This window comes from Furipterus horrens, unplaced genomic scaffold (genome assembly GCF_987537825.1).
Source record: "Furipterus horrens unplaced genomic scaffold, mFurHor1.1.pri manual_scaffold_15, whole genome shotgun sequence".
NCBI classification, from domain to species: domain Eukaryota; kingdom Metazoa; phylum Chordata; class Mammalia; order Chiroptera; family Furipteridae; genus Furipterus; species Furipterus horrens.
In genome coordinates this window covers 17,642,865-17,662,137 of record NW_028327185.1, presented here as the reverse complement: position 1 = coordinate 17,662,137, position 19,273 = coordinate 17,642,865, and the positions used below count along the sequence as shown (strand labels likewise).

General features: G+C 53.6%; 1 protein-coding gene across 1 annotated transcript in view; it reads right to left on the bottom strand.

The window, feature by feature from the left end:
• LOC149992466 (polypeptide N-acetylgalactosaminyltransferase 2) overlaps nucleotides 1-18,500 on the bottom strand; it is a 167,394-nt gene extending 148,894 nt beyond the window's left edge. The window contains exon 1 of the mRNA XM_090263268.1: nucleotides 18,315-18,500. Coding sequence (XP_090119394.1) covers nucleotides 18,315-18,440 — 126 coding nt within the window. The 5' untranslated portion in view covers nucleotides 18,441-18,500. The remainder of the gene's footprint in view (nucleotides 1-18,314) is intronic.
• Nucleotides 18,501-19,273: the final 773 nt, after the last annotated feature.

Here is a 19,273-nt window from a genome sequence, read left to right as displayed (position 1 = left end):
TATTCACAGCTCCAAGCCAGAGAGCCAAGCCAGGAAATTCAGTCCTCAACTGAACCCCTGTTTCTGCAGAACTTATGTCTTGTGTTGGGTAAAATGGAGGAGGAGGAACAAAGAGTGAAAAGGGAAATAAATCCTTTAGCACACAAAGAAAACAGCTCATTTTAAGGTTGTTTTCCTCCTTGGCCCGTAAGAACACTCCAAAAAAATGTCAAAAGAGAAAGCTCCAGTCTCCAAAGGGTAAGTCTCAGGGAAGTCTCCCAAGGTTGCCCCCTTCCTGGGCTGCCTACCTTCCCTTGCCTTAGGCACTGCCCCCTGCAACCCACACAAGGAGCTGGTGGCATTAGGAGGAGGGGCTCTGCTGGGTCCTGAAGGCTGGACTAACCACTTCCCAGCCCAGGGCAGAGTGACACATGTATCACTAACCACTGTCAGCCACTTACAAGCTCTTGCTCCTATGACTTCAGATGCCATCCCCCGGGGTCTCATATTATTCTGTACCTCCAAACTCAAAGTAATTGAGGACATAAAGTCCTCAGTTTCTCCTCTTGCACCCTAAGAATACCAAGTCCTTCTCTGCGTTCCATGGAGTGGCAGATCTCTCCCGTGGCTCAGTGCATTTCTGGTGGCACCTGCATTCCTCTTTGATGGGGGACTCAAATGAGGGACAAATGTCAGTTTCGGGTAATAGCTAATACGCTTAGTGATCAGTGTACGTAAAAAGCTCTTGTTTCAGGAACTGGAGATACGACCCACCCTGACTCCAGGAGACCATAAGCAGATCCACCTGTGTGCCTCAGGGGGACTGCAAGCTATCAGAGGACTTTATCTGAGCCACTGTGCTCCAGGGTGAGACAGCCACCGCCCAGGGCTCAGATGAAAGAATGCTGCAGCTTTTATCTGATTCACTTTTTCCCTCAATTCCAAACCCCTTACCTACACTTTTCTTCTCCTTATAAAAAGGGCCTGTTTATAGTGGAATTTAAGACAGCCTGTCAGGGTACAAACCCGCTGTCTTCTCAGATTGTCGACCATCTGAATAAAGCGCCCATCAAGATTCAATCCCTGTCTCTGCTTCTTGGGTCTGGTAGGTGACAGGGAGCATGAATGCTGACTTTTCCAGTTTCACCTTCACTTGGAAGGTGGGCTTCAACCCCTTCGCAGTCTGCTTGAGGTGTTCCAACAGAAGCTACTGGAGAGCGTGCTCCCTTTAGGGACAGAGTATCCAGCTACCTCAGGGCACGGACTCAGGTGTGAACAAACTGTATGCCCACCGCATGGGCTGCAAGTACTGCCAGTGATGCCCCCAACATCGCACAGAGTAACCCACCCCCAACCCCCTACACCAGAAATCTGTGGCGTATTGACACAGTTCCATCCCGTAAGTGGCCATCCAAGGCGGCGCATTAAAATAACCCATCAGGGTGGGCGGTCCCCAAACTCCGGAATGTAATGAGTCAAAGAGCATCTGGCAGTGAGTCCCCTGAACAGGCAGGCTTCCCGGGAGCCTCTCTCCCCAGGTGGCTGGTAAGATACCCTCCAGGACCGTTTGGGGACGCTGAACTGGTGGGAGGAGGATGAAGAAGGAAAACCGCTTCCCTAAATGCAGGCAGAAGGGCCTGGGCTGTTAAAAACAAGGTGTAATTCCATCGCTCGTTACCTGTGCCCTGTACCTCAGCATCCCGGCAGCCTCCCTCCGCCCCTCAGACGAGGCGGAGCAGCACAGCACCCCCACCCATTAGGGTGCCGTGATGTAACAGCTCAGCTTGCACAGACAGCTGGGGCCCGCTGGGCTGCAACGGCAATGCAGCATTTCTGGAGGAAAAGGTAGACAAGACGCTTTAGTCCCCTCGAAGTCCACATTCACGTGGCATGATGGGAAAAGCCACATCTGCACCTGGGAAGGATGGCGGCTCCCCACCGTGACCTCCTCCGGGAGACCGCGGCTGTTACAGACTGGAGACTCCCTGCGAAAAGGGCAAGGTAAGGGCAACATGACTGGCTAGCCCAAGCCTAGGTCACCCGGCAGAGCAGCCTAGGGACAGGGACGGCAGGGGCCAGGATTTGTTATAACTGTGGCAGGGCTCCCCAGGAGCAGACCCTCCACTGAGCCCAGGCTCGAGGCCATGCCCACCAGGGTGACCCCGCCAGCGTGAGCCTCCTCTCACTCACCAGCATGAACAGAGCAGCCACCACGTGCTGGGTGCTGAGCCACATCCAAGGAACACGATGACACACACAGATTCCTAAATGCTTACATGTCCCGACCACCCACTGACACGTCTTACTCACTGACCATGCTTCCATTCGTGGGCCTGCTTTCGGCTTTGGCTGCCTGAAAATGCCAAGTTCATTCTGGCTCCAGGACCTCTGCACATGACTTCCGTGCCTGGACAGTCTTCCACTGCATGTGCAGGGCTGGATCCTTGCAATCAACAGTTCTGCCTGAAATGTCCCTTCCTCAGCGCTTCCTGATAATTATCTGAGTCCCCCACCCCCGGAGCTCCATTAGCACTTTCAGGTAGGGACTGGAGGGTCCTCACCTCACACCCCTCCCAGACTGCGAATGCATGTCCCCAGGCCCACATCCGCCTTGCTCTCCATGGCCTCCCTTGGGCCCGGAACAGCATGGATGCTAATAAATCTCTGAGAGGAAGCAGAGCAGAAATGGGTCTGCTCTTGGTCTAGCAGAATGCAGGCGATCAAATAAAAACTGCATCGAGATGCTCCGCAGGTTAGGGAAGTCTGAGGTGTTGACAGGGGCACATGGTGGGGACCAGGAACAACAGGAGACTGTGAGCCCCGCCCTTGACTGGATCAGCAGGGTCCCAGAGATGCAGCGCCCCAACCCCCCACCCAGGGGCGCACAGCCCAACATCTGGGGGCTGGTGGAGAAGAGGTCAGGCCTGCGCGTGGCCGGGTTCCTCTCTTGGTTTGTCCCAGGCTCTACTCCCCTCAGTACGCGCACACAGATGAGAGGACAGGCAGTCGCCCCCCTTCCCTTGCCATTCAGAGCCACCGAATAAACTCGTTGAGTCCCCACTGCTATCATCTTGAAGACACTAAATGCCAAAAGCTAACTATCTCCTTCTACACTCTCTGGGCACCATTTACCAGCCAGCCAGACTTCTGAGAGCAGAGACCAATGCCTTAAAATGGGGATTCTAAATCTTAAAACATTTCAACATGCTGCCACTTTTTAAGGTCATCTCTTGGCCTGTTTCCACCGCCCCAGCTCCCTGTTCCATCATCTGGGCTCCCTGGCCCATCATCCGGGCTCCCCGCTCCATCATCCCAGCTCCTCACTCCATCATCCCAGCTCCCCGCTCCGTCATCCTAGTTCTCCGCTCCGTCATCCTAGTTCCCCGCTCCGTCATCCCAGCTCGCTGCTTCATCACCCTGGCTGTCTTGTTAGCACTTAAATGTGGATGTTCTGTGCTTCCTGTCAGCTTGGACGGCTAGGTTTCTCGGCTTTGTCCACTATTTCTACGTGTGCAGACCTCTGAAAAAGAATTCTCCTTCTCACAGCTGCAGCACTCCTTCCCTGGAACAAATAAATGCCCCAGAAACTAGGGAAGGTACCTAAGTCAGACTGTCCCCCAGCTCTGCGCTGAGGGGAGGGACAAGGAGAGCTACCTGTGGGGAGAGGGGAGCAGCAGAGGACCTCACAGTGGCGGGCTGGCTGCCCAGGCCCTGCCAAGGCAAAGCAGGACTTGAAGCCAGACACCCGTGAAATAACTGCCCACTCTGTCACTCCAGTAATCCACTGGCTCAGCCTTGCTCAGTGTCCCGGGCACGTACACTGCACTTTGACCAATCACTATCTCTTAAAAAGTAACCCAAATGTGACACTTCTGACCTCGGTGCCACAGTTTCACCTCGAAGAAATGAGGACCTTCCCGGGACCGCCACGGTCCCACAGGGCCCAGAGAGAGAGGGACACAGACCGCGAGGGCAGGGAAGGCTTCCCCCACAGGGCCTCCTGCGCCTGATTTGCATCCCTGGTGCAACGAGTCACGCCTTCATGTCACCATGGAGCTGGTGTCTGCCTCCAGCGAGCCCCCTTTGTCCAGGTCACCCCAGAAGCACCTGCAGGAGAGGAGAGTGCTCACGTGCAGCAGAACAAAAGTGGGCCCCCGCTAACCCGCATCAGTGTCCCCCCCATCATCCCCGATGCCCATCAACCCTCTTCTCACAGCTGAGGGAACGGAGGCGGGCGAGCAGGACGTGAGCCTGGGGCTGACGTCGCGGCCAGGCTCGCTGAGTTATTGTGACCCGGTGTCCGGGCTTCTGTATGGCTTATTCCTCCTGAAACCATTGCACAGTTTATCTGTTAATCTGCAATCTAGTCCTGAGCTGCCTTAATTAGAGGCATCAGAGAGGCCCTGCGAGCACCGTGCTGATGGACAGAGCTGGTCCGCGGCCCTTGCACGGGCTCTGCTGTGTGGCCACAGTTATGAGTTTGTCCTCCACTCGTCACTCACCATGGTTTCAAAAGCAAGCCAGACACTGAGCTAAGGAAACCGAAAGAATGTTTACTAATTAAAACCTCATGGAAAAGTTTTCAAAGAACATGCTATATTCAGATAACAGCTCAAGATATTGAAAGAGCCAATAACCAATTGAAGTTAAAAATTAATTATATAGTCACATAGTTAAAAACCACACCCCAGTATAATTTCCAAAGACAAGTTATGAAAGATAAAGAGTATAAAATTGGGAAATAATCCCTTGGCACCACACACCAGGGAGGGGTTCTGGTCCCCAGCTTCCTGCCTCCTCCTCCAGCTGGACCAGGCGGCCGCTTGGCACCCACACCGCTGCCCCTGGGCCCTGACCAGCTCACCACCCTCTCCGGGGCTCAGCTTCCTCACCAAGGAAGGAGCAAGGCCTTCAGGAGTCCCGCCGGTCCTCACACTCCTTCCCAGATGAAGGTCCCAGGCCAGGTCATGCAGTAGGGAGAGCTGCTTTCTGGGCAGCAGACTCGTCTGCTTCAACACGGCAGAGCAAGACTGGCTCTTGTGGGCACAGGAGCCGCTGGGCTCATGAATGCCAACCACGCAGGAGAGCCCCCACTCAGCTCGGGGAGCAGAACCTCCTGCTCAAACAACACGAGAGTTCACGTCAACATCAGCTGTTGGCACTAACATGTGCACCAAGCTCTGCTCTGATTTATTCTTCATTGAACATCCCGATGGTAGGTAAATGAGGAAACGGAGGCCCGGAGGGGTTAAGTCGCCTGCCTGCGTTTACAGAGCTAACTGGAGAAGCCAGAATTCAAACACAGGCCCACGGCCCCTCTGTTACACACCCCCTTGGCCCGGTCGCCCCAGACCCGAGTGCCCCGCCAAGAGCTGTCCTGCGCCAGTGCCGGGGTCTGCCGGGCTGACCCACAAGGCCAGGCCCAGGCCCAGGCAAGGTGCTTTCCAAATGCCCCAACGAGGCTCCACTGAGCTGGCCCGGCACTCGCCGGCCAACACCAGCACCTCGGTGGCTCAGTGGGCAGAGCTACTGTTGCCTGGAAATCGGGGGAGACTCAGCCCTGCAGGCAGCTCAGGCCCTGGGCACAGACCAGCCCTCCACAGAAGCTTCCTCCTTCCTCCCCCGTGCAAAACCCTGCAGCACTGAGGAAAGCTTCGCTTTCAAACGACCGTGGTGCCGTGGGTACAGATGCCCAGTGCTCTCCACTGCCGGAATGACAAATCAGGCTGATTAGATCATGAGAAATACCCTCTGGGCCAGCTCAAGCAAAACACCACCATGTGCTCTCCACAGGGTAGGGAAAAAACACTCTTTAAACTACAAAACCATGTATGAAGTACAAACACTACTATAAAAATGACATCTGACAGATTTATCCCCAGGGATGGGCAAACTTGATCTCCCTTCCTTTCCTTTTGAAAACAAAAGAGCCCCAACTCACATCTTCCGAGGTAAATGTTTAGTGACCCACGTTATTTCTTCCTGCCGACCAGTGTGCAGCCTAGAAGCTACCCACGTACAGGTGGAGGAAGAGCCCGGACACCCTCCACACCGGAGGTCCCAAGTGAGGCCCCGCTGCCTCTGTAAGCCCGTTGATGAGGCCCGGATGGCCAATCTGTGGCCCTCAATGCTGCCCAGCCTCAGGCCTGGAGCTCAGAACACCCGAGAACCCAGACCAGGCCCCGCCGGCTCCCCACCAGCAGTTTGCAATAACAAAGGCCACGGGGCAGATCACTGGCCCCAGTAATAGGCACTTTGCAGGCCAGAAGTTACCAATCAGCATCGACCACAGAGAAACCTGCCATTTGTGACTTGCTGATGACTCGGGAACTGAGCTCAAAGACCAGGACCCGCTCCAAAGCCAGTTTTTAGCAAGTGGGGCAACGTTACAGTTCCAGCCCCAGCTGTGCTCCTGCGTGACCTGGGGGCATGTCCGCAACACCGGGGGCCACTGAAAACCGGGACTGTGGCCAGTTCTTGCCCATCTCCCAGGCGTGCTGAAATCAAGACCCATCGGCAACGGCTCCATGAGGTTTCAGTCATTCGGTGTCAAGGCTGATAGAAATTCAAGTACCAGGAATTACCTCTCCCACAGAAAATATGCCGTACCATATATCTGTTGAAAATCTCTCACTGACCAATACAAGGCAAAATGTGAGGCTTTAGCAGTGATATCCTGTTGCAGAGACAAAAAGAAATAATATGTTTATTGGAGGTCTCCCACCTACCTTCCCAAATCACCCACAGCTCCTAATCGACTGTTCCTGAGAACAAGCAAAACTGCCCAGGGCAGTGGAAGCAAAGCTGGCAGAAAGACTGGACAGAGACAGGCTTTCTGCTGCCCTCCAGGCGCTATATGAGAACGGGGTACTCAACATAAAGCACCTACAGCAAACCGTGGTGGGCGACAGGGTCTCTGGGCCACTGAGCAGTCTGGCTGAGGGCCAGCGGTCTCACAAACCACCTACACCGACACCCCAGCGCCAAAACGTTCACCCGAATCAGCCACTTCCAAGGAACTGGCACAATCCTTATAGAGCAATGGTACCAAACGTAAGAACCTCTTCCTGGTGACATGGGGGACAACTCAGGATCTTAGGCAACTCCGAAGCATCCTTGGGAAAGCATCGCCACGGGGTGTTCCTAAATCACGTGAGACGGAGGGTGTGGGTGCGTGTATTTACTGGCTGCGGTATTGTGATTTGTAAGAATTATGTATTTGGACATCATCCACGGCTCCTGGCTCACTGCTCCCGAACACTTGGAATTTCCTGAATGAGAAGGGCCATGGCAGCTTCTTTTGTCATATTTGGTGTCTCGTCCTCAGTTCCTGAAATCACTCAGGCGGAGAAGGTGAGAGGGTGTCCTGTTATTCACAACAAGCCCCTTTCTACCACAGCTGGGTTCATGTGGAGGAAGTGACTTCTGAAAACCACCTAAGGATGGGGGACTAGTTGCCAGGGGAACCAACCATGAATAGAGGGCTGGAACTTTCAATCCCACCCACTGAATTCTGGGGAGGGGGAGGGGCTGGAGGTCAAATCAATGGCCAATGGCCAATGACTTAATCACTTGTGCCTCTGGAATGAAGCCTCCATCAAAACCCCAAAGGAGAAGGTTCAGAGAGTGTCTACATGCCATCACGCCAGGCTCCATGAGAACAGAAGCTTCTTTATTTGGGACCTCACCCATTGTATCGCTTCCTGAGTCCTGTGAGCAGCTCTAGCAAAGTAATGGAGCCAAAAGAGGGATCCTGGAAACTTCTGGTTTATAGCCAGAGTGACAGAAGCACAGGGGACCACCTGGACTTGTGATTGGCATCTAAAACAGAGGCAGGCTTGGAGGACTGGGCCCTTCACCTGTGGGATCTGATGCCATCTCTGGGTAGATGGTCAGAACAGGGTGGAACTGTAGGGCACCCAGGCTGGCGGTGTAGGGGGAATTCCTGCAGGGAGCTCCCAATCACTGAACAAACCAACTAGAGAAAGTCTTTTAAAAAATCACTAACAGTAAGTTGAGTAGGAACTGGACAGCAGATGAAATTTAAGGCACTATCGTTAACTTTATTAGTGGCAATAATGACACTGGGGTTATGTTTTTTGAAAATTCTTATCTTTTGTAGATACAAACTGAAGTATTTTTGGATGTGTCCTGTTCACCACTGCAGATCCCAGAACTCAGCAGGGGAACTCACTGATAGAAAATGCTCATAAACGTTTCTGATGGGCTCATGCTCCTTGGCTGCTGATCTCTCAAAGAGAAAAAGCAGGAAGTACTTCTGTTTCCGTGGATTCTGGGGCGTGGGAGCAAACAGATGCAGATGAACGTGTCTCAGTAAGGGCCCCCACTCTCCTTAGCCAGGGACAGGAGGCCTGGGGCTGAGTTCTCAGAGAGATGAGTAATCTGATGCATGAGAAAAAGAAACACTGTAACTCAATTCTAACACATACTTTTCCCCCCAACAGTTTAACATGAAATTGGGAAGCATGCCATGGTAGAAGACGCTATACCATGCGGTGGGCCAGGCATGGGCCACGACGCACCTGCCACAGACACGGCACATAAGCAGTCAAGTCTGCAGGATGCATGTCAGTGGCCTGGAAGAAAATCTCAGAAACAGTAAAGTACCTGTCATCCCTACAAACCAAACCAAGTGGGACAGCAGTGGATGGTGAACTAGGGAGTCAGGCAACATTCACAGAAAAATCAAAAGTTGGCTAACTCTACATACCAGCCAAGCTCTGTTAAAGAGCCAAGACCCAAGGTCACTTAGCCCATTTATGAATTTTTAGGAAATGCTGCATCACCAAAGATCTTGGCGGCAGAGAGCATGACTTAGAATAAGTTTTAGGAACACCTACCCCATGTGTTTCAGGTACAGTTACCTTTTGTCTTCGCACAAGACTGATATATGGAAAAATCAATGTTTAATTAAGCCTATAGGAGTTTTTTTAATTTGTAGAAAATAAAACATTAGCTGATAAAGAAACCACTGTGACACAGTTCAATGAACAGTGGTTTTTCCTCTCTATTGGTACGTAAAATAATGGCCTTACAAATAATGGCATCTTAGATTTGATGAAAGAAAGGTGTATTCCAGACACGAGAAGAATCAGTGATCATCAAGTGAGACAGGAAGTAAAACAAGTAAGTGAGCTTTGCGACTCAGGGGACCAGGAAGGGGCGAAAGTGGAAAATGGAAAGACAGGAAAAGGGGGTAAGCCTTCTGAAAGTCACAGAGCAAAAGCTCAACATCTAGGTCAATGGGAAAGCCCTGGAGGCAGGAAGGACCAAACGGTGAGACTGGAAGGCATCCCTCGCTGGGCCAACCAGCTCATCATCCAGGACTGCCATACAAATCCTCCCGACACAAGAGTAGAGTCACCCACTCACCAAATCCTGATAACAGAGTGCTTAATTCACGGGCATCTGCAACATGCAGGCCTTTAATCCACACCAGCTCCTCAGGCTCTCCCACGGCGAGGCAGCTCAGACAGACCCTTCATTTGAAGGGTGTCGTCTTTCCTAAGCAGCAACTTTCAGGGAAAAGAGAGCTCACCCCCCGGCTGGCCGCTGAAGCTCACACGAAAAACTTCAGCAGCTGCTTTGGAATCTGACGGTCTTTAAAATCGCCTTTTCTTTGCATCCGTCCATATAATGTTCCAGCTGTTCTGTCCAGAAACCTGCCAGAGGCATGGCACATAACCCCATAAAGCTTCTAATGACCCTCATAAATGCCAACAGCTTCTGTGGAAAGCAGCTGGATGCTGTCTCTTGAGAACCAGGAGGACCTGTATTTCCCACCATCCCACCTCCCTAAAGTGGCTGTGGGCTGTAAAGTCACATGCCCGTTTTATTCTCCACAAATACGATAGATCACAGCGCCTCGATGTCGTCCACACTGCCAAGAACAGCCTCTCCAAAGCCGAGGGACCAGGCAGGCTTCTGACCTCCGGTTTCCTGCAGAAATCAGCATCCCTGCGCCCATGGTAACACGCAGGGATAACATGACGAGGACATTCTGTGCCTAGCGGGGGCATGAGGACGAGTGAGGAGTTCTCATTAAGTGATAATGTGTGTGGAAAGCCCTACAAATGTGCAGTGCGATGAGATTTAATGGCATGCCTATTGACGGACAATGGATGCTCCCCCAGCCTAACTTAGCACATCGTGGAGATCAGCTCAGAAGTCACGCAACAAGATTGCTCCCAAGCACCTTCTACTACATCAATGAGCAAATTAACCCGCAGGTACCTCAGTCCGCCCCAGGCTGCAGTGGGAGAAGGAGCTTCGGGAGGACGGGACCCACCTTCGCTAAAATGAATACGCACTTTGCCCAGGACACCCTGTGGGCAAGAATACAAGACCCAAGAGCCCCACATGATGGGGAAGACAAACCAAAGGCAACAGCCCTCGGGAAAGAAAACTGGCTCAAGTGTTTACAGAAGAACCCGAGGAGGGCAGAGCTCGCCAAAAGGCAGGGCACGGCCGGCCCCGGGGGCTGCGCTGGAGCGGAGCCAGCTCCCCTGCGCATCTGTCAGACCTGCTCCCGCTCCCCTGCCCAGGAAGCCTGCAGGACCAGCAATCCCCCTGCAACCACCCCTCCACCCAGTCCCTAACTTCTTCGCTGCTCTGATTTTTCTCCACGGCATTTAGCACCTTTTGTCACACTTTACAATTCCCTCATCAGTCGTGTTTTTGTCTTACCCCCCACAGAAGGGAAGTCCTGCGAATGCAGGTGCATTTGTTACATTCACTGCTGTATCCCAAATAGTGCCTGGCACATAGGAGGAGCCCAAGAAATACTCCTTGAAAGAAGGCATGAAAGGGACCGGCCTGCTTCCTTTCTGCTCCCGACGGGGCAGCTGAGGCCTGCCGCCTTCCGGACAGGCAGAGGCGGGAAGGACCAGAGCACAGGAAACATTTCACAGAGCAGAAGGTAAAAAAGAAAAGAGCAGAACAGACTGCCAGAGCATCGCCTGGGCCACCTGCTCCCGGTGTTTTCCCAGAAGGCGCCAGCACGGAGCGCAGGACGCAGGCACTGCCGAAGGAGCGGGCGCGGGCAGCCCGGGCGTCGAGAGCAAGCCACGGCCACACCAGCGGCTGGCACACACCCACAAGCTGCAAATAAGGCCACTGTCTCTGAAGACCCAGGGGAGAGATCTCCCCTCTAGAAAACCCCTGCTCTGCCATCCGCTACTAGCTCTGGAGCCTTGGGAAAGTTACTTAATCTCTCTGTGCTTCAGTCTTCATCAGTGAAAGGGCAGTGAGTGCATATCTGTAAAGCACTAGGACTGTGCCTGCACACAGTGGGGGCTAACAGTATGCTTACTCAGTTCAAACTCTTTCCCAGGCCCCGGAGAGCCCAGCCTTGTCTGTGAAGGTCTAACCATAAAGGTGCCAGGGAGGAAAAAAGAAATCTGAGTTAACACACTGACCGACTGCAGCAGTGGTTCTTAATCAGGGGTGAGTCTGCCTCCCAGGGGTCACTTGGCAATGCCGGGGACACTGTCAGTTGTCACAGCTGATGTGGGGGGGACTCCAGCATCTAGCCGGAGGTCAGGGAAGCTGCTACTGTCCTATAACACAGGGCAGCCCCACATGATTATCCAGCTCAAAGTGTCAACTGGGTCAAGGTGGCGAACCCAGAACTAGAGCCACCACTGCCCCCAAGTACCCGTCCCTGCCAAAATGTGAGTCCTGATTTGAGCTCTGGAAATTTGGCAGCTCTATCCCCAGCTGTCCTGGCCTATCCACCTCCCAAAGGGTCGGTTCCCCAGCAAGAAACCACGAACACTGGCAGGACACATGGCAGGCAGGACAGAACTGAGAGAGACCACAGAAGGGCAGAGGTGAAGGGATAGTCCCTGGGGCAGGTGGCCCAACAAGGCAGGCTGGGCCACGAATGACCAGGCCACTTTACATCTGGACAGTCACCCCTCCGCAGTGGCTTCGTGACAGGGGCATGGTGCACATAACTCCCAATGTCAAGAAAAGCTTTCCCAGTGCAAGCCCAAGAACTAGATTATGTGACCACTTGGGGTTTCTTTCAAATCCAAACACAATGAATCACTGCCATCCATGTTGCAAATGCTAAGAAACCCACGTAAGATAACCCATTTCCCAGGCCCACATTACTGGCTATGACTAAATTAGAAAATGCCAAGTGTCTCCCCGGTCCTGGGGAGGCAGTGTGGAGCAGGGGCAGAGAGCCACCTGCCTGGGGCAGGGCATCACAGGAGAGAAGGGGACTTGTTAGCTCCTGAAGCAGGCTTTAGTTTCCCAGAAATGGGCACATGGTCAGAAAGGAGAAAGACACAAGTTCCCTAGACTGGCCAGGTGAGCTGGACAGAAATTTCCTGGTACCTCCGCCCCTGCATTAATCGGTCAGGTCAAACACATGGCCAAAGATCAGACTCCTCACATCAGCCAGGAGAGCAAGATCAAGTTCTACTCTGTGGGCATGCGATGGCTGGAGAGCAAGGGCCAGCATATTCAGTATCATTCTCGCTGGAGGAGGACTCCTCGCCAGCCCAGCCTATGCTGGAAGGCACCAGGTGGTTCTTCATGGAAGTGCCCCGAGTTCCCCCCTAAGAAACCTCGCTATCAGGCAGCCTGGATGCAAGACTCCAAGACCACAATGGTGGACCAAGGATCACCAGGAGCAACACAGAATCAAAGACTCCCTCCAGGAGAAAGGGGACCTTTCAGGTCATGGAAATGAGACCCGGGTGACATCTCCCTCAATCCCCTGGCAGTCACTGGACTGACCCTCAATGAGCATGGGTATGAGGCAGGGTCTGAGAGGCCCCTGAGGTGACAGGCTTCAGCTCCTTAGTTCCTGATCACAGAGAAGGAATCCCAAGGGAAGACCAGGGCAGCTGGGGGCGCAGGGCACTATGATGTCTAGAGAGAGTGGAATTTATTTACAGCCAGTATCAAAGTTCCACCCTGTTCTAATCTGTGTGGCTGCACGAGTGTTTCTCCTCCGGATATCCACAGGCTTGTAGGTCTCAGCAGCATCCATGCAAACACACTTTCCAGAAGAGGGTTCACGGGAGAAAAATGGGGTGGGGGCGTGTTCAGCCAGGTTCACCCATGAATTCCACTGGGCCAGCTGGGGGACATCACAGATGTTTTCTGGGGATACCTAGCCTGCTTCCCTGGACCTCGGCCAGGACCCCAGGGTCAGCTCCTGCATGTGCCTGCGCCTCTGCCCCAGCAGCCCCGGCCCCTCCTTCCGTAGGCCAACCACCCGGATCTGCTACACGTCAGGCAGCACCGCACTGCCTGCTTTGATATTGATGTCTTCTCAGACTGACCTCCTTCTCCCACAGGATCTAAGAACATGAACGGTAGCGGTGAGAAACTACATACACATATAAGTGTATGTCTCCCCAGCCCTAGCCATTTTTCTGACCACTTCCTCTGATCCAGACAGGACACCCACCACTCTCTGGGAGCAGAGAGATTTGTAGAGGGCCTGAGCCTCCACACAACCTTCAACAGCTTCCTGGGCCTCTCCCAGCCACCCCAAGATCCGCCAGAGGCCGAGCAAGCTGACCCCACTGCTTGCTGGGTACAGCAGCCTCTCTCTCGTATCTGCTGGAGGGTTAAGCAGAGAGCTTGTTACTGCTGCACTGTTTATCAGTTACAATCAGTTTCCATTATGTCTGAGCACCCAGCACCCGGAGGAAGCCACGGCATGACTCCAGAATGCAGAAAACCCGGTTTTCTTTAGAGAAAAGTTTGTATCACATCACAATGCCAGTTCGTCAGTCTCTGGCTATCCAGTGTCTTCCCTGTTCCTGCCCGCCTCACCTCAACCTCCAACTCTCATCTCAAATGGAATTTCTTTAAACTCCAAACTGATTGTTGCTGGTGTGTGGTGCAGCCCCCCACCACCACCACCTTCGCATCCACCCACAGGCACGCTCACTGATCTGCTGATGCCCATTAAAGCGCGTGGCAGCCGCGTGTTCAACCTCAAACCATGCACTCTTGAGTGATGACAGCCACCTCCCCTGCCAGCAGAAGCAAGGCCGTAGGGACAGGAGAACCCAGTCTCACCATGGGAGACTGCCACTTAGGGACACGTCCACAGTGACACCCAGGGTCTACACACCCAACGCAGAGAGAGAGATGAGTCCTCAGCCCACTGTCCTGCTGGCTGCCCACTGACGGGAACCCCACTCTGTCACCACAGTGGGTACAAGAACTGGCATGGTGTCTGGACCACTTCACAGAACGGCAGTCCTAGTATCATTCAAGGCCCTGACGAACCAACCAAATCTTGGAGGAATAGATGAGGGATTGAAAAAAAGAAACACATGAACAGTTCTCCAGAAACCAGGAAGACACACATGATTCCTAGTTCACTGTATTTTCAAGGGCATATTTAGGCTTTCCTTTTCCTATTTCTCTCTCCCTCCCCACACAATTTATTCAGCATCTACTATTTGCCCCGGCCTGCTAATGGCAGTTAGTCTCTGCCACAAGGAAAACATAAGGAGGAAACTGAGGGGATCAGCAAATTAGTAAAGGTTGCCAAGCAGAAAGGAGTAGAACATCACCCTCACTCAATGCCAATAAACAGATTTGTGCCATTCCCCTTTATTTGAAAGTCCACTATCCAGTTCAAAAACCATTACTAGTTCCCTATGATGGACCAACTGAAACACCAGAAAGTTAGCTTGGCATTTGAAGTAAAGTGCAGTTTAGTCCCAAACTCCTTCCCCAATTTTATACCCTAATGCTCCCCTATACATACATGTACCATGCTCCAGCCAAGTGAGGCCCCTCACCAGTCCAAGGAGAGGGCCCCCCATCCTCAGTGCCTCCTACAAGTTCCTGCCCAGGGTCCTCCGCCCTGGGACCCCCTTGCTCCCATTGAGCAAGGCTGCTGGAACAGGAATGGGCTGCCTGGATCCTCCGCACACACTCCTGCTTTCACTTTCCCTCACCTCCCAAAGATGGGGGGAGCACAGTCAGGGGTCGGAGACCGGTCACACTCTCTTTCAGTAGAGATCACTCTTCACAGGCTGGAAAGCCCTCCCCTTTCCATCCTAAACAGCCACATTTTACCCAGAAGCAGGTTCATTTGACCAGAAATTCCTCTGCGTCCACCGCCAACATCCCAAGGCCCAGGGGAGGGGACTTAACATGATTAAAAATTTAAAGCATTTAGATGCTCAAAGGAAAGGCACTCTTGAAGTGCAAATCATCAATTTACAGGGAAAAAGCAAACTATGGGAAGTGGAGGGATCTATACATATGTGAATCAATAGAACTTTAAACAGCATGCTGCATGAATTGATTGAACACACCTCCAGAAGCCCAGCCTTGGGTCCCAGGTAGGGCAGCAAATTCTGGGCTGGTTTTCAGCACGGGCTCCTGTTTAGTGTATTAAATCTGCAACCCGAGGTGAGTTGCTTTCTGGGTTTTGCCACATGGAGATGAGTTATTTACCAGGCAGGACACAGTGAGGAGCCTGGACAAGGGTGCTGAATCAGCAGAAATCCTAGACAGGCAACCCCCCACTAAGTCTAAGAGTGAAGCCTGGTGCCCTCTGAAAAACTCAGGGTACAGACAAACCAGCTAAATATGGAATCAGAGCCTCTACTTGAATAGTAAGAAACAAGAGAAGAAATATAAGTCCACTGACACCTAAAATACTATCGCTAGTAGTTAAATTCTGCCTGTACATGTGCGCCACATTACCCTTTTATGTCCATACTTCACAAGCTAAAATACTACCTATTTCCTTTTATCATGAGGAGGAACTAAATTTGAAGAGATTTTCTCGTCTTTAAATCCATGGAAACAATTCAGAAGGAAAGACTGCACAGTTTTAGACTCCAGATCATTAACTGCAGGCCAGCAGGGTTCTATTCACCCCTCCAGAAAGCCTCAGGACTTCCACTTTTACAGCAGCATAGCGTCCGCCACACTGAGTTCATGAGTCTTCTTCCTGCAATTTCAAAAGCTACTGCATTTATACACCTCTTCCTCAACCCACAAATCACGAAGCCATTCTAGGGCCTGAATTAAATCTTACGGTTGGTTGACATAAAGAAGAGAATCCCAAATCACCAATGCATATATAATCATTCATTTCCCACACTTTTTTCTGCATGGTCTTTGTACCTTCCTACTGCCAGTCCACAAGAAGTTCCTGGATTTTTTTTTTTTTTTAATGAAAGATCACACTTCAGAGGTCAACATGGAAGAACCCCTCAAGCACCCCCCACAGCGGAAGCCCACCCAGGAGGGAATCCAGCCTCTGCAGAGGCTAAGGCCACACTTGCTGTTTCTAACCACGTGCGCTAATGGAAGTGGCAAACCAAGGGAAGGAGAAACGGCAAGCCGAGCTTATTTGTTTGGTTTTCTTATGCAGGAAACACAGAAAGGTCTGCCAGGTCTCACCAGCATACCGGGCTATGTGGCCCTGCCAGGGCACAGTTTACAGGCAAGCAGTTCTGAAATAATTCTGGTTTTACATGACCGTAGTTTTCACTATGGCAGCTGCTGCTCTGCTTCTATGGGGAGCACCGACTTTAACATTCGAAAATAAATGGAGACTTCGTGTACATACACAACAGTTTTTGGCATGAAAAGAGAGAGAGAGCTCCAACTAGTGTGGCTCAGCTGGGTAGGTGTCACCCCACAAAGCAAGAGGTCGCTGGTTCGATTGCCAGTCAGGGCACATGCCTAACTTGTGGGCTTGGTCCAAGTCGGGGGATGTTTCTCTCTCACATCAATGTTTTTCTCCCCCTGTTTTTCCCTCTCTAGGAGAGAGAGAGAGACCGACAGAGAGACAGAGACAGAGACAGAGAGAGAGAATGGCTAGGAGTATACTGTCAGCACAGAACCAAGCCAGGCCAATTCAGCACATGGAAAAACTATTTTCATTTCTGCCTCGCTAGATAAAGCAAACCCATGACATTTTCCAAGCATCAAGTAAGGCACTACTTCCATCTAATACCTTCAGCTAAGAATCAGTGAACGATCGAACGAACAAATGAATGGAGGGAGGAAGGAACCTCCGAGGCAGCCAACCTCAACGCTGACACTGACAGGTTGGCCTTGAAGGCTAAATAAAGTCTGTTCATCTGCAGTTACGCCGTTTGGCTTGTTTCCGGATACCATTCCCTGGTTCCAGCCCAACCCATGGCCCACCTCCATTAACTCAGGATTTCCTGGCTTGGTGATGACACTAAACGTCACAGGAACGGGGGTTACAGGATCTTGGAAAAGATAACGCTGCTTTCAAAACCTATTAACCACCCAACACCACAACCACCAACGGGCAGCATGTGCACAGCCCAGAACCCTGCTGGCCCCAGCCGGCGCACGGCCGCAGAACTGCGCCGTTCAGGCTTCTCTGGGCGCTCAGTTTCCCTCCCGAAACGCTGGGCCGTCCCGAGCGCCTTACACGGTCCCCACGGCCTAATAACTCGGCCCTTGGGGCCTGTCGAAAACACTCCTAAAAGAGGGGCTACGGCGTAACAGGGGGATGGGGCTAGTGCACGCAGCGCGGGAGGGCTGAGGCCAAGTGGAGCAGAGAGTGTAACGCGGGGCCCGGGAGGGGAAGGTCGGGGCATGGCGGTGGCTGGCCTCACTCGGAGCGCAGAGGCAAGGTGGCCTCCGCTTACTCCCGCCCAGAGGGGTCCGTTTTATACGACACCGGGCTGGCTGCGTCCCCCGCCGCCAGAGGAATGGGCAGAGAAACGGGCAGAGTCCAGAACTGCGCCCCCTCCTCAGGCGGGGTGACACGGGGGAAGGGGGTAGGATTTGCAGCGGCTTGTATCAAAGGGCTGAAAAGAAACTTGGACTGCTCTCTCCTACTGTACATGACACGCTGGAAAGGCAGCTGCCTCTCCCTCCCCTCCTCCCCACCCCCTTTTGTGTTTCCTAGCACCCGCACCCCTAAACTTCCCACCGCAGGGGATGGGGCTTCGGCTGCCGGACAAGACTCAACTTAAATTATGCGGAGCAGAGGGGACGTCTACAGAGGGGGAAGGGAGGCGACAAGAAAGGCATCCGCGGTCCCCAGCCCAGCAGGGCTGAGCCGGGTGGCCCTCTTCCGAGCCCGGCGAGCGCGGAGGGACCGGTGCGCCCGCTGCCCCGGGGACTCCGCGGGAGGCCCGGAACAAGGGGCCCAAGCCGAGGTCCGGATAGAAGAGATCAGGAGGAGCGGGGAGCCCCCACCCTCGGTACCCGGCGGCCACGTCCGAGCGGGGGCTCCGGGCAGCGCCGGCGTCGGGAAGGCCAGGCGCGGGGGTGGCAGGGAGTCCGGGTTCGGGGGGCCGGGCCGCGAGCGGGCGCCCACTCACCTTCCTGCCGGCACCGCCGCCCGCGCCCGCAGCCAGCGCGGAGCTGCCCCCGGAGTACATGTAGTAGGCGATGCCCAGCACCCACAGGAAGGCGAAGCAGAGCAGCATCCGCGAGCGCCGCCGCATTCTCCCCACTCGGCCGCCGGCCGCGGCGCCGCTGCTAGCGAGTGCTGCCTGGGGCCGGCGGGCGGGCGGGCGCGGCGCGCCGGGGCGGAGCGGAGGAAGGGGAAGGGCGCGGCGCGGCTCCTCCTCCGAGCGCGCTCCCGCTCCCGCAACGGCGGCGCGCTGGGCGCAGAGCTCCGCCCCGGGCCGGGACAGTCGCCCGGTCCCTGAGCAGGAAGCGGTGGCTCCGGAGGCGGCCAGGGGGTCAGGGAGCAAAGGGCGACCAATCAGCGGGCGGCGGCGGCGGGGCGAGGGCGGAGGAGAGGGGATTAGCGCGTCTCCAAGGCTGCGGCGAGCCAGCCTCCCCGCCTCCTCTGCGTCCTCCCGCGAACCCCTCCACCCCCCATGAGTGACAGGTGGCTGCGTGGACCACCGAGGAGCGCGCGCACCCACGCTCTTACGCACGTGCACGCGCAGGAGGGACGCTCGGTCACTGCTGCCTCTGCTACCCTGCAAACATTATCGACTCGTTCTTCGGAACCACCTGAGACCCTTAAAAGGGTCCCTTTTAGTGGCCCAACAATCTGACTCTTGCTGCAATCCCCTCCTGGACCCGACCTCGCTACTGCTCGCTGCAGTTTTCTGACTGATCTTATAGCGAAACGTCCATGATCCCCAGGTGTCATTTATTTATTTAGGCAGAGGTGGGTCTTAGAGGTAGAAACTGAGAGGTCTCCAAGGGAACATTTTTCTGGAAATGAACACAGCGCTTAATAGCAGGGTTTTGTTTCGTTTTGCTTTGTTTGACGTAAACATGAAATGAGAAGAAGGGAAACAATATATATTTTAGAATCTTT